Source organism: Urocitellus parryii, chromosome 5 (genome assembly GCF_045843805.1).
Source record: "Urocitellus parryii isolate mUroPar1 chromosome 5, mUroPar1.hap1, whole genome shotgun sequence".
Taxonomy (NCBI): Eukaryota; Metazoa; Chordata; class Mammalia; order Rodentia; family Sciuridae; genus Urocitellus; species Urocitellus parryii.
Window position 1 is genome coordinate 204687239 of NC_135535.1, and position 14929 is coordinate 204702167.

General features: G+C 43.7%; 2 protein-coding genes and 1 non-coding gene across 9 annotated transcripts in view; 2 read left to right on the top strand and 1 right to left on the bottom strand.

The window, feature by feature from the left end:
- Eef1akmt2 (EEF1A lysine methyltransferase 2) overlaps positions 1-1121 on the bottom strand; it is a 79938-nt gene extending 78817 nt beyond the window's left edge. For all 7 annotated transcript variants that reach the window (XR_003300360.2, XM_026384183.2, XM_026384185.2 and 4 more), the window contains exon 1: positions 961-1121. Coding sequence is in view for 6 of the 7 variants with exons in the window: in XM_026384183.2 (XP_026239968.1) it covers positions 961-1064 (104 nt within the window). In the remaining variant the exon portion in view is untranslated. The remainder of the gene's footprint in view (positions 1-960) is intronic.
- An 8078-nt stretch (positions 1122-9199) lies between these two features.
- Abraxas2 (abraxas 2, BRISC complex subunit) overlaps positions 9200-14929 on the top strand; it is a 28028-nt gene continuing 22298 nt past the window's right edge. The window contains exons 1-2 of the mRNA XM_077798484.1: positions 9200-9298; positions 13755-13845. Coding sequence (XP_077654610.1) covers positions 9200-9298; positions 13755-13845 — 190 coding nt within the window. The remainder of the gene's footprint in view (positions 9299-13754; positions 13846-14929) is intronic.
- On the top strand, positions 10520-10592 carry Trnaa-agc (transfer RNA alanine (anticodon AGC)). The gene has a single exon. It is a non-coding gene; the product is annotated as a tRNA-Ala (tRNA).

Here is a 14929-nt window from a genome sequence, read left to right on the forward strand (position 1 = left end):
TTTTAGCTTAAAAAATTACAGAGAACACTGCCCAGGGATCTCTTAAATCCCAGACCCATGTCCAAAATTTGACAGTACAAGCATAGGGTCATTACAGCATATTTGGTTTTCGATGATGCTACCAGTACAGCAGTTGCTCACAAAGAAACCCATCTGATAAAATCTGCTTAAAGATTAAATTAAGATTAAAGTTCTAAACCAGTCTCTTTCCTCTGATGTCTCCACTTCGCCCTGTGAAAATTTAGTACTCCGCTTAAGACTTCTCTCATTTTACATACACACCCCTATCGTTTTCCTATACATCTCAAGAATCCCTACTCCCTCTTACCCCTCCAAGTTATTTCTCATCCAAACTTTTTTCCACATTTTCATTCGTCTAATAATTCACTGAACAATTACTGAACGTCTGTTTTGTTTTTTGCAGTACTGAGGATGGAATCCAGGATAGCTTTACCACCGAGCCACAGCCTCAGGCCTTTTCATTCTCCTTATGTTGCCCAGGCTGGCCTCCAACTCGCGATGCTCCTGCCTCAGCCTCTGCTGGGACCGCAAGCCGCCGCCGCCGCCGCCTCCCACCCCCGCCTCCTCGCTGGCTCAGCGGGTCTCCTTCGCCTATCCTCGCCGGCGCCTAAGGTCCCGACCATCTCAACCCCAGGTCCCGAGGTGGTCCCTCGGCCCCTCACTCGCCGCCTCCTCACCCCAGGACCCCTAAATGGCCTCCCCAAAAGCTTTCAGAGCCCGTCCCGCACCCAAGCCCCTCTTGCTCCACGCGGGTAAAGACGGGCTAACGGCCCCCGGGTGGCCCGGAGAGCCCTCCCGGCAACCCCCTCACCGCCCCAAGCCCCTCACCGCCCCGGGCCTCGCCGTCACGCCCCCACCCCCGGGCCCCGCCCCGCCGACCCCCGCCCGGGCCCAGGCCGGCCAGCGCAGTTCGCCCTCCCTATTCCGCACCACACTTACTGCTCTCGGGTCCCCAGTGCCGACGGGACGAAGCCATCCTTCGCGGGACTACCCTCTCGGGACAGCGCCGCCGCAGCGCCGCCGCCGTCAGCGCCCGCGCTCATCTCGCTCGGCGACCCAGTCGGCCGTTAGGGTCGCCATAGAGACGTGGGACGGGCAGAGCGGACGCCCGGACTTGGCACCTCTAGGCGGCGGGAGGCCGCCTTCTCCACTGCTCCGGGCCCGGCGCTGGGGCGCCAGGGGGCGGGGCGGGAAGTGCGGCTGCCTCCAGGCTTTTCTAGGTGCTCCCAGCACCGCGTAAGTGGGCAGATTTTCGGCTTCCACCCTGAGGGCTCCGCCGGCGTCGGAGGTACTCGCTTCGTTTAAGTTTCAGCGCGACCTCATCTGTAGACTGCTCTTTGCAAGGGAGCACTCGAAACATTGCATTTTGGAAAACGGCGGGAAAAGGAGGCCACAGAAACACCTAAAGCCGACGCTTCTCAACCCAAATGCTCATTACCTCGTAGCTGCACGTCTTGGGCAGATCTGGGAATGGTGTGGAACAGTTCCTCACGTTATCCGCTTTCAGCCACAAGGCCAATTTCGTTTGTGGCCGGAATTCTGGCTCGGAGTAAGCACTCTGACCATTTCTGACTTGATGTCATCCGTGGACGTGGGGTTTATGGCCAAGGAAATGAACTCCCTACGACTCTGGTACCAGGAGCAGTTCGTTGTGGCAGAAAAGGTACTGACCATAGTGAGTCAGGACGCCTGGGTAGGTGTCAGCTCTGTCATAACCAGGCACCTGGACTTGTCGAAAACCTCTGCTTCAGTTTGCCCACCATACCATGCTCCAAACAGATGGGGGACTTGTTCTACAAAATTGCTCCACGTGTGAAACTGTGGTTACGTGTGCCACTTGGTCTAGCTGCCATTAGTAGTTCCACAGTAAAATGCCAGAAAGTCTACAAGCAAAGAGTCTGGGATTATTTTCTGCAGTAAGAATGAAATATTTGTGGGCCAATGTCCTAGGCGAGGACCTCAGAGGCCTCCACCAAGGCTGCCTTCCAACCAAAATAAAATGTTCCCAAGGCTATGTTTCTGTTGCTTAGGCAGACAGAAGTCCAATAACAAGTCCCTGGAGGTAAACAGTGTCAACAGTTGCCTTATAGCTCTCAGAAGTCTGAATGTGCATACTGCCTAATATCTTAAGGCAACCACTGGTGGTAGCATAAAGAAAAGGCAGATGAGAATCCATGTACATGGTGATTAAGGAACTTAAAGAGCATAAGTAACCTTATTACACAGCAATAAAACCACCGGATACCATGGCCAATTGGTGCCGCCCTGGGCAAATGGTTGTTTTGATCTTTCCTAGACTGGATGCTAGAGAAAGCGAACTTGAGTGTGCTGAGTGGGTCTTAAAAAAGTTGTAGGTGCCAATTAAGAAGTACTCATGACAGGTAAGGCCATCTTCAGCCTTAAGTACTAACAGTCTTGTTACTACGTAAGATGTTTTGTTGTGTGTAATGAAAATTGTAAACAGTTGTTGGTATGGAGTCCTGGAAAAACCCATGATTTATAGAGTTCCTTCCCTAACTCCAGGCAGGATTATTCCGGCTGTTTAGTTCCAAAGGCTGTGTGGGGCACCACCTCTGATCACCCAGGGCAACAGGATTCTTGGTAGGAGAAGGAGAAGCTCAGTCAAGCAAGCTAACCATCACCAGGGAGAAGCAGGAATGTACAAAGGAACACAGTCCTGCCTATTGGGTGCCAGTTACACAAGGCAGGAGAGAACTTATAGAACTTGGGGTTGCCTCTCTGCTTCTGCTTCTGCTTTCTGATCCCTGCAGACTGGCACCCTACTCAACCACACCTCTTATGAAACTGCACTTCTAAGAGTTCTCAACCACTTCCCAGTTGGCACAGCTCAGGGTCAAGTTCAGGATTTTCCCTTTCCTGGCTCTGTAACAGTCAGTACTGAACAAACACACTTCCTGAAAAACCCTTCTTATTTTCTCACCACCTCCTGCTCTAACTTTTGAAAAGGGGTATTGGACACCAGCTTTAGAGTTGGATCCCCAGGTTTTGAGCCCTAGCCTGACCATGCATAAGCATGGGCAAATTTCTTAATTTCTCAGGACATCAGTTTGCTCATGCTTATGACAAGGACAATAACAGCACCTATCACATGATATGGCTTTAGAGAATAAATGAAATCAGGCCAGTCAAATCCTGCCTGGTACCCGGTAAATGCTCAGTAAATGTGAACTTGGTTTCTTCACCTACAAAAATGGGATTTAAAATGGGTCTACATCAGAGAGTTTTTAGATGAAATCAATATACTGTATGTAAAGAATTTAGAACAGGGTCTACATATATTCAGTGGTTAATAAATGTTAGCTATCGTTCTTATTACAGGTTGAGCATCCCTAATCCAAAATGCCCCCAAATCTGAAATGTTGCACTCAAAAATTTCAGATTTTTGGGGCTGGGGATGTGGCTCAAGCGGTAGTGCACTCGCCTGCCATGTGTGCGGCCCGGGTTCGATCCTCAGCACCACATACAAACAAAGATGTTGTGTCCGCCGAGAACTAAAAAATAAATATTAAAATTCTCTTTCTGTCTCCCTCTCTCCCTCTCTCTCGCTCTCTCTTTAAAAAAAAAAAATTTCAGATTTTAGCTTGATGCAGTGATACACATCTGTAATCCCAGCACCTTGGTAAACTGAGTCAAGAGGATCACAAGTTCAGGCCTGCCTCATCAACTTAGCCAGGCCCTAAGCTACTTAGCAAGAGGCTATCTCAAAATAAAAAATAGAAAGGACTGGGGATGTGGCTCAGTGGTTAAGTGTCCCTGGATTCAATCCCTGATACAAAAAAAAAAAAAAAAGTTTCAGATTTTGGAGCATTTTGGATTTCAGATTTTTGGATTAAGGATGCTCAACTACTGAAGTCTATGCAAATATTCCAAAATCTAAAAACTCCAAAATCTGAACTACTTCAGGTCTCAAGCATTTCAGATAAGGGACACTTATCCTATAGTGATTTCCAATTACAACATCTGCCCTAGCTCCAGACTTCCCTTGCAGCTTGTTACATTAAACTCAATGAAACCAAGCTCACTTGCACCATCCCCTCCCCAGTCCCCATGCCTCCAAACACTCTCTTACTTGTTCTGTACACAGTTGGTGCCTGACCACCTACAATGTCACCCAGAGTGGGTCCTTTCCTCCCTGCACAGTGTCCCCCCTCTCTGGTTTCAGACACTTCTCCATGCCCTATCGTCTTCTGACCACACAGGCTCACAGTTCACTGGGGCCATTAGCACCATTAGCAACAGCTTCCAAATAAACCTCCCTAGAACCATTTCAGCACTAAGCCCCTTGGCAGGCTCCAGTTCTACCTAGCTCTCCTCTGTTCCTCCAGAGAAGCCTCAGGATGCAACCAGCCTTCCTCTCCTTCAGTGCCTGACATCACTCACTCCTTTCCCTTCTTTTTCCTGCCTGATCACAGACTATGGAGTCAAGCAGACTTGAACTTCAATCACAACTTAGTTCATTTCAAGAATGACCTTAGGCAAGTTACTTAATTTTTAAGTCTGTTTCCTCAGCTACACCATGGACATAATCCAAATGAAACTGGACTTTCTTGTTCCCATCCTGAGACCCATCATCGTGGAGAGTGGCATTCCTGTGCACGTATGCTGCAGACATTCATTTTATATATATACAAATGGAATCTTACATTTGCAGTGTTTGTCACTTGCATCTTCATTTAATGAACTGTGGTAATATACTTGGACATTTTTTATTGTCAATGCCTATAGATCTCTCATCTTTTAAACTATATCATTATAATAGAAATGACGGCTAACAGCTGTTACGCCTTTGGAGATGGCCAATGTCCTCCCTTGAATGTAATGTATTCCTTGCTTTACAATAATGTATTCCTTGCTTTATGCCCAAAGCTTCTCAGTTCAGATAGCCCACATTCTTTCTTGAATGTGCTTCTGCTTTCCTAAATCAACTTCTGTGTCTCTGAAAAACAAATGAAGTCTAACAAACCTCAGGCTGTCACTAATCCAGGAACTGTGTTAAACATATCCAATCTTATTATCTCATTGACTCCTGAAAATAGCTACACAAGGTAGACACTAGTATTATACTCATTTCAAAGATAAGCAAACCAGAGGCTGAGGCAAAAGTTCAAAGCCAGCCTCAGTAACAGTGAGGTGCTAAGCAACTCAGTGAGACCCTGTTTCTAAATAAAATACAAAAAAAGGCTAGGGATGTGGCTTAGTGGCCTAGTGCTACTGAATTCAATCCCTGGTACTTAAAAAATAAAAAGATAAGCAAATCAGGGCACTGAGAAGTTGCCCAAAGTCACATGATGAATGCCAAAGCTGAGACTGGAACTCAATCAATGGGTTCTAACGTAAAGCCTTCAATCGTAACCACTAATGTACATAGGCATGCTCTACCCATCAATATGGAGGCTTTGCCAAAGATTTTCTTGAGGAAGAAACCAAGAGAGACTATATCTGCACATATAATACCAGATCTTAACAATTCTTCATCCCCATCTCTCTCTCTCTCCAAAGTTCATAATCTCATTGAACTACTCATCTCTTCTTCCTATTTCTCTTTTTCCAAACTCTGCCAGTACATCTGGCTATCTTCCTCTTTCATCTTCTATAAACCATGTTGTTTCTTGAATAAGTAACCAAGGCACTTCCTTATTAGCAAGCCCACACTTTCTATCAGTTTTCTTCTCTCTTCATCCTCCTACAGCTACCTGCTGATCAAACAAGCCATTTTCTTTGGGACTGTCATACATTTTTTAAAAATTTTTGCATTACTGTGAATTAAACCAGGGATGCTCTGCCACAGAACTACACCACAGCCCACCTGCTTTTTAATTCATTTTTTTTTTTTTATTTTTGAGGCAGCGTCTTGCTAAGTTGGCCAGGCTGTCCTTGAACTTACAATCCTCCTGCTTCTAATTCTCAAGTCACTAGGATTACAGGTAATCACCACGGAGCCCACCTTTTGCACCTTTTCATGCAACATTTACTCAATGATTATATACTGGAGGCTGGGGCTGGGGCTGGGGCTGGGGCTGGGGCTGGGGCTGGGGCTGGGGCTGGGGCTCGGGCTCAGTGGTAGAGCGCTTGCCTCACACGTATGAGGCACTGGGTTCAATCCTTAGTGCCACATAAAAATAAAATTAATAAACAATTATGTATTGGGCAGCCTAGCTCGAGCAAGGCCCTGGGTTTGATTCCCAGCACCATATAAAAATAAATAAAATAAATGTATTGTGTCCAATTACAACTAAAAAAAAATTTTTTTCTTAATTTCAGAACAGGCTGGTGGAGAGAAAAAGACAATGCAGAGGAAAAATGAACAAAACTGATGATGCTACTTGGCAATTAAGTGACAAAGGGAAAAGTAAAACAGGAAAGTAAGATTGAGAATATGGTGAGAGGATGGTGGTGCTGATTAGGAAGGGCTCTCTGAGGGTTGGCACTGGGTGAAAGCCTGACCCAGGCTGTCAACAGTTGTATTCCCAGGGAGCAGAATGTGGACTAAGTAGGGAGTGGCTCAGGATCAACAACACCTGCTGAGGAAGAAGCAGCAGCCAATGGGTGGAAAAAGTGGTAGGGCTGGAGTACAAAAGAGCTCCAGCAAACCCAATTTCTACCCACCCTGGAGCTGGAATGACCCTTTAACTTGCTTGCCTAGCAGGTGTGAGGCCCTGAATTAAATCCCCAGTAGAGTCCTGGAGACAGCAAGTGCAAAGCCCCTGAGACAGAATGAGCTAACGAGATCCAGAACATAGGAGACTAGTGTAGCTGAAGCTGTGTAAACAAAGGGGACATTAGCAGAGAACAAAATTAGAGGAACCAGTGTGGTGGTGCAACCTGTAATACCAGCAACTCGGGAGGTTGAGACAGGAGGATCACAAGTTCAAAGCCAGCCGCAGCGATGGCAAGATGCTAAACAACTCAGTGAGACCCTGTCTCTAAAGAAAATACAAAATAGGGCTTGGGATGTGGCTCTGGTTCAGTGCCACTGAGTTCAATCCTTGTTACCAAAAAATAAAAATAATAAAAAATAGAGAGGATTGTAGTGGCCAGGTTACTACAAGGTTTGTGGTTTGACCCAGAAGCATCCTGATTTAAACTTTACATTTAAATGTTGTCATGGGGGCTGAGGTTGTAGCTCAGTGGTAGAGAGCTCGCCTAGCACGTTCGAGGCCCTGGGTTCGATCCTCAGCACCATATAAAAATAAATAAAGATATTGAGTCCAACTACAACTAAAAATTAAATATTTTAAAAAAATGTTGTCATGACCTTTTGGGCTGCTTTGTTAAGAATAGATTTGGCAGAGAAGGAGTTAAAGGCAAAAGCCAGAATGAGGAGTTTCTCAAACCCATCATCACTGACATTCTCTGGAAGGGGATAATTCTTTGTTATGGATACTTTTCAGAGTGGTGGGCCCCTCCCCTGAGTTAAACATCAGAAAATGTCTCCAAATATTGCCAAGTGTCCTTTGAAGAGGCAAAACTGTCACTAGTCGGGACTCCCTGAGTTAAAGGTGCAGGGTTTCTTGTTGTTTGTGTTGTTTGGTTTGGTATTAGGGACTGAACCCAAGGGTGCTTAACCACTGAGCCACATTCCCAGCCCTTTCTTATTTTTTTATTTTGAGGCAGAGTCTCACTAAATTGCTGAGGCTGGCTCTGAACTTGCTATTCTCCTGCCTCAGCTTCCTGAGTCACTGGAATTTCAGGAATGTGCCACCACACCCAGCAGAGGTGTTTTTGTAACCAGGAAAGAGATGATGGTGGTTTGTGTCAGGGTAGTAGATGTGCTGATGGTGAATTGTAGCATTCTGGATATAGTTTAAAGACTATGGTAGCTGATCAAAACATAGGGTTTTAAGAGAAAGGGAAGTATTAAGGATGAGTGCAAGGTTTTTGACTTGAGTAGCTGTCAGAAAACAATTCTGTTGGCAGAGCTTGAAAAGGGTGTGAGAAGCTGGGTATAGTGGTTCATGCCTGTGATCCCAGCTGTTCAGGAGACTGAGGCAGAAGGTTTGCAGTTCAAGGCCAGCCTGGGCAATTTAGCAAGAACTGATCTCAAAAATAAAAAGGACTGGGGATGTAGCTCAGTGGAGGAATGCCCAAGATTCAATCCCAGGTACAAAAAAAAAAAAAAAAAGAAGTGTGAGCAAAAGAGCTTTATATGAAATCAGTTTTGAACAGAGAAGATTGAACAAATTGAAAATAATGATTAATAATGTTAGTTCCTTCCTGGAGTTTCTTTTTTCTAACTTTTAAATATATATGCCGAGAATTTAACACAGGGGTGCTCTACCATTGAAACACATTCCCAGTCCTTTTTTAAAAAATTTTTGAGACAGGGTCTCCCTTAATTGCTGAGGTCAACCTCAAACTTGTAATCCTCCTGCCTCAGACTTCCTGAGTCACTGGTGATTACCACCACTTTGATAATTTTCACTGTTATTTTTTATTCTTCTTTCCATAATTTTTCATTAATTTTGTGTTCTTTTGTACCCAGAGCTCAATTGCATCTTTCTTCTTTCGCTACTACCACCATTCACTTTTTAAAAAGTGTATAGCAAATTATAGTATTCAAAGTGTTTTCATATGCATTATTTGATCCTCACCACATTCCTGGGGAAAGGCAAGGCGCACGTGCACATGTTTATCTCCAGTTTCCAGCTGAAGGAAAACCTACCGTGTACCACACTAACTACACAAAGGCTTCAGAGAGAGCACCACGTTCACTTCTAACCCCCGACCCTCGTGCCACCATCATCCCGAGTCCACCGTTCTGTCTTCCTGTGCCTTCTCCCTCTCCTCGGCACTTCAGTCTCAACCTTGCAGACGAGGTGGTGACGTTAAAGTTGTAATCACATCTTGTCACTCAGGTGTCAAACCCGAAACCATTCAACTGCCTGAATCATCTCCCGTCTTTCATTCTTCAGCTCGGTAGATATTGGCTTTTAATACTAAGTTTCATTTGCCGAAGGGACAAACTGGGGGAAGCAAGGGCTGTACAGAGGAGCGGGTGTCCGAGGTGTAGCACGATGGAGCCGGGTCTTTGCGACTCACTCTCCAGTGTTTTCCAGCGCTGGCCCCGCCCCGCCCCGGACCCCCCCCCCCCAGCCTCCTGCATTTCCCAGGATTCCCAGGGGCTGGGCGGCCGGAAGGCTGTGCGCCCTCGCGGGGCATGATGGGGGAGTTGGAGATTTCCATCATGGCGGCTTCCATTTCGGGCTACACCTTCAGCGCTGTGTGTTTCCACAGCGCCAACAGCAACGCGGATCACGTAGGTGCCGGGCCCCGTGCCGCGGCCGCTGGGGGGACTTCGGCCTCCTTCTCGGACCAGCGCCCGCGGCCAAACCGGGACTGTTTGCGCCTTACCCCCCGGGCTCCGGGGCCGGCCCGAGGGCTGGTGATCCAGCGGCCCTAGCCCCCGGCTAGCTCCTTTGCCTCTGATGGGCCCCTGCACTCGGCGTCCCGGGTCCAGCAAACCTGTCGCACCCGGTCCCCCGCATGTCAGGAGTCGCCTGGTGGAAACTGAGTGCCTGCCCCGCCCTGAGTCAGGCTTCCATACTTAGAGGGGCCCCGGGGTCGGGAAGCAGTCGAGAAAACAGGCTTTTAGTCTGGGGTGAGAGGCACTGAGCTCCACCCGCCAGTCTTAACAGGTTGTCGTGAGGTACCACGAGTGAAACCATGGCTGTCACTGTTCAAACTTGCTAGACACGATTGTGTGTTTTCTTCACCCCTGTGGAAAATGGATAATGTAAACAAAAAATGTTAAATGCTGGTCTGTTTGCATTTCCTTGAAGTTGCATGTTTAGTTCCTTGTTGAATGTTCCAAGACCGCGGAACTAGTCCCAGTGAAATAGGGAAGTGACAGGCCCTGGTATGAGTGATCCGGAATGCTTAGGTTTTGTAGCCCACAGCGGGAGCAGAGCCTGTTTCAGTGTGTTTAGTTTGTGAATTGCCCTTTAATGTCATGGGCCTTTGGTTTGAAATTCTTCGTGAAAACTAGATAATTTTTCTCTTACAGGAGGTGTTTAATTTGCCCACCAAATTTGAGGATTATTTTCAGTGATGTTAACATGAATGATTCAAATTCATTAAATAAGTGTGTGGGGTTTTTGTGGTTGTCATTACAAAGCAAAATGATACCTCTCAGGATGAACTGGATTTAGCTTGACGTCAGCAGTCTTACCTTCCATTAATAAAAACTAATTTCACAAGTCGTTCCATTTGTAAATTGAATGGAATTAAGTTACTGTACTGTTTCATCAATTCAATGCTGGTAAAGATTAACGATAGGAATATATACAACATAAGGCTTTTCCTTTTGTACACTGGCCTCTGGTACTGTAGCTAACTATTTAATAATGTAATGCAGTTCAATATGTATGTGATTTGTAGTACTCCTACTGCACATAGACTATTAAAAATGGGTTCAGTGATGGATTCAAGTTTATTGTAAGAATAAACAGCTATCTGTTGAAAAATGGAGTTTTGGGTTGGGGATGTAGCTCAGTTGGCAGAGTGCTTGCTTAGCATGCACAAGACCCTGGGTTCAATCCCCAGCACCACCAAAAAGGAAAATGGAGTTTTTCTATAAAGTGTGGTAAGATGGTCATTATGCTTAAACCATTATTAGTTTGATTTAGGAGCTGTTACCTTAATATCTACTCTGTGCTGGGCATGGTGCTAGACTTCATGGAAATTTTCACCAGTACTAGTTGTGTTTTATATGGCCATGCCACCATTATGTATGTGGAATGCTTGAAAGTAATTTAGCTTTTAATGTTGAAATAAAAGAGAGTTTACTTTCAAAATGCATACTTGTTTATCCAGACAAGAAATTAATTTAAAACCATACATTACTCTGTAGAGCTAGGGTTAGCAAATTTTTTACCATAAAGTGCTAAATAGTGAAAAAAATAGTAATTTTTTAAAGATTTGAGAGCCATATATTTTTTGTAGCAACTACTCATCTCTGCTGTTACAGGGAGAAAATGGCCATAGGAGTAAATAAATGAGGATGACTGTAGCAATAAAGCTTTGTAGACACTGAAATTAGGGGTGTACCCTAATTTCAGTGTCTACAAAGGGGAGGGAGGGTGTACCAGGGATTGAACTCTGGGGCATTCAGCCACTGAGCCACATCCCCAGCCCTATTTTGTATTTTCTTTAGAGACAGGTTCTCACTGAGTTGCTTAGTACCTCGCTTTTTGCTGAGGCTTTGAACTCTCTATCCTCCTGCTTCAGCCTCCTGAGTCTCTGGGATTATAGGCATGTGCCACCATGTCCGGCAAGAATTTCGTGTAACATCATATAACAGTTCATGAACATCATTCCTATTTTTATTTTTCCAATCATTTAAAAATTTACAAACCATATTTATCTTGCAGTATATTAATAGGTATTGGGGTGGATTTTTCTCCCACTGTAGTTTGTCTATTCCTACCATAAAATAATAATGAGATAGTCCAGACCAGTCACACTTGACTTTAGAACATTTTGATGTCACTATTAATTTATGTAACTGTTTCTTATACTGAGGAACATTATCATTGCCAGAAAAAAAAAAAGCAGGACTCCAAGACCAGACATGGTGGCACATGCGTGTAATCCCAGCTATCTGGGGGACTGAGGCAGGAGGATCACAAATTTGAGGCCAGACTGCGAAGCTTAGTGAGACTATTTCAAAATGAAAAGAGTTGAGAGTATGGTTCAGTGATAAAACACCCTTTGATTCAACCCCCAATACCACCAAAACAAAACAAAAAGGCAAAACAGCAAGTTAAATTTGAATTTCAGATAAACAAGAAGTAAATTTTATGTAATACTTAGATTACCTGTATTCTAAACATTATTTGCTATTTATCTGAAATTCAAATTTAACTGGATGTCCTATATCTTTTTTGCTAAATTTGGAAGCCCAGGACTGTAGAAATCTAGGAATCTAGCTGTGTTCTTAAAGTATGAAGTTTTATGGGAAGATTAAGTTGATTTTTTTTTCACTTCAGTTAAAATTTTTTTTTGCTTGTTACAAGATGAAGCTTTTTGTAGTGGGAACTCAAAATTGAAAGACTTTTCATAGGGTAAGGCAAGCTTATTTAGTTGGTGTTTCTCAAACTGATAGTCGTGGACATGGGTCTGAGAGGATTTTTTTTTAAAGAAATCCAGTTATCACTCAAGTTTAAGAAATGCTCTTGAGGCTGGAGTTGTAGCTCAGTGGTAGAGCACTTGCCTAGCATGTATGAGGCCCTGGGTTCGATTCTCAGTACCACATTTAAATAGATGAATAAAATAAAGATCCATCAACATCTAAAAAACTATTTAAAAAAATAAAGAAATGCTCTGTATGTGATAATTTGGGATTTTAGAATATCCCCCTCCCCAAATCAAATAAAAAGTGAGGCTGTAAAACATCTCTTTCCTCTCATTCCCACAGAGTTGCACTTCCTGCTGGAAATGTTTTAAAAACTAGGAAGCCTCTGCAATTGATTTCATGGATCAATCTAGAATTGAAGAGAATGTAGTACAAGGATACATTGATTCAACTAGTTTTTGTTGAGCACTTACTAGTTGTTAGGCATTGTAATGTGGTGATTTAGCAGTAAACACGCACAAAATACCTGCTCTTATGTAGCTTATATTTTTAACAGGGAAAGGCATTTATTTACTTCTATAAATATCTAATATGGCAGAAGATTTCTTTCTTTTTTTTTTTTTTTCCATCCTGGATGGAACATGCTAAGTAAGCACTCTACCAGTGAGCTACAGCCCCAGCTCAGATAGTGAGAAAAAGCATGCAGGGTAAAGGGGACAGATGCTGTTTCCCTTGTGTATTTGGACAAAGCATATCTGATGAGATGCCATTTGGGTAAAGACCTGAAGGAAGGAAGGGGGGAAGCCATGGCAGTATCTAGGGAGAGAGATGCCAGGACAGCTGATCAGTTCTTCCTTTCTATGGGAAGTTATTCTGACATGTAAGGTGTATCTTCTCCAACTGTGCTTGTTCTTGTGCAACAAGTACTAGGATAGTAGTAATACAGTTCAGTTGTGATGGGCATTCTCCAAATGTATACATAAATTATGCACTTATTTTAAAAACTCTTTCATGTGAATTATATGAGTTTATTTACTGAAATTCTAATTTCTTATGCCAGCCTACTTAAGTGAACTTAATTTCTATTATATGAACTCTCCCCCAACCTCCCTCAGTTCCCCCTGCCACTGGGGATGGAACCCAGGGATTATGTACTATTGAGCTACACCCCCAACCTTTTTAAAATTTTCTTTGAATAGGGTCTTGCTATAGTTGCCTAGGCTGACCTCGAACTTGCAATCCTCCTGCCTCAGTCTCCTGAGTAGCTAGGAGTACAGGCATGCACTACTGGGCTCAGCTTGTATTAACTTATTTGTCTTTTAATCATTAGCAAGGGTTTTAAAGCAATGAAGTAAATTGTATGATGTTTCAAGAAAACAACCTTTAGATAGTTCCGCTTCCTAAGCTTTTCTGACATTGTTTGTGAGACTTAGTAGTAGGATTTAGGTGATAAATTCCCCCCTCCACCAAAAAAATAACAGAAGATTTCAGGGATTAAAATTAGATTTTATCTTGTTATGAATCCTTGGCAAGCTTATTTGAATTATTGATGAAATTATAAAATTATACATCCTAAATTCCTAATTTTAGTAAAAAAATCAGTATTTAGCCTGTGACTGTTTTCTTTTGTCTCTTTTAGGAAGGATTTCTGCTGGGAGAGGTAAGACAAGAGGAAACCTTTAGCATCAGTGACTCACAAATCAGCAACACAGAATTTCTGCAAGTAATCGGTAAGTAAATTTATCACTGACCTTAGAAATATCCTACTATTGTTTTGGCTCTTAACTGATTTTAATCGCAAATATTAAAAGAATACATAAAAAAATAAAAGTATTAGCCCTAGTGGTATATTTTATGTTACTGTAAGCTTACAGTGTATAACTTAAGTGTAGGTTTCCTGTAGAACTATCTTTACTCACCAACTGATCTTTTACTGAATCATTATGTGACCCCTTGGTAGTCTCTTCAAAATCACAGTGAACCTCAAGTTTGTCCTTTAGGCTCTCCCCATTGCCAGTGTCACCTCATATTATAACGAATGGATGTGTTATGTTGGTCCTTCCTAAGAGGATCTGACTTTCACACTTGTTTACAAGAGATGTTTGCTCCATTTGCACAGTCTTCTGAGGGACACACTCAATAGTCCCTTTTGGGGAAGGTTGCTGGGGAAGAAGAGGGAGTGTCAACAAATGCACCCACTCTCCTCAAATCAGTTTCCTTTTGATAGATAGAAATTGTGGTCCTTTCAAATATACTTCGAGCAGATCATTAAGCAGCACATCCTTATACACAGAGCAAAGCAAGGGGTACGTTCATTTTCAGCAGACACTTAATAAAGAACTTCCATGTGTGAGGCTTGTGCTAGGCACAGAAAGGAATACCCAGATTCAGCCCTGCCTTCCAGAACTGTGGGGAGTACACAGAAATACCTGACAGTGCAAGATAAACTCTGTAAGACAGAAAACCCCATAAGTGTCTGAAGTTGAGAGAAAAACTGCTAGTGGGGAAATCATTAAGGACATCTTGAAGGAGGTGAAGTTAGGGCCAGTGGGCTGTACCTTTAGGGGAGCCCAGCAAGGAAGAATAAAACACACATGACATCTGACCTGTTTCTGTGTGACTGAAACACAGGGTGTTTGAAGATGAGTGATTTGTGGTTTTAAATACTACTGGTGGGCTACGTCACATTGGGACCAAATCATCAGTTTTAGACCTGTTCTGATAGCCTTCTAGTGCATGGATTGTGAGGCAAGAGTGAGGATTGAGCTGGGGTTAGAAATGGGGAAAACCAAGTGCCTGAACTGAAGTCACAAT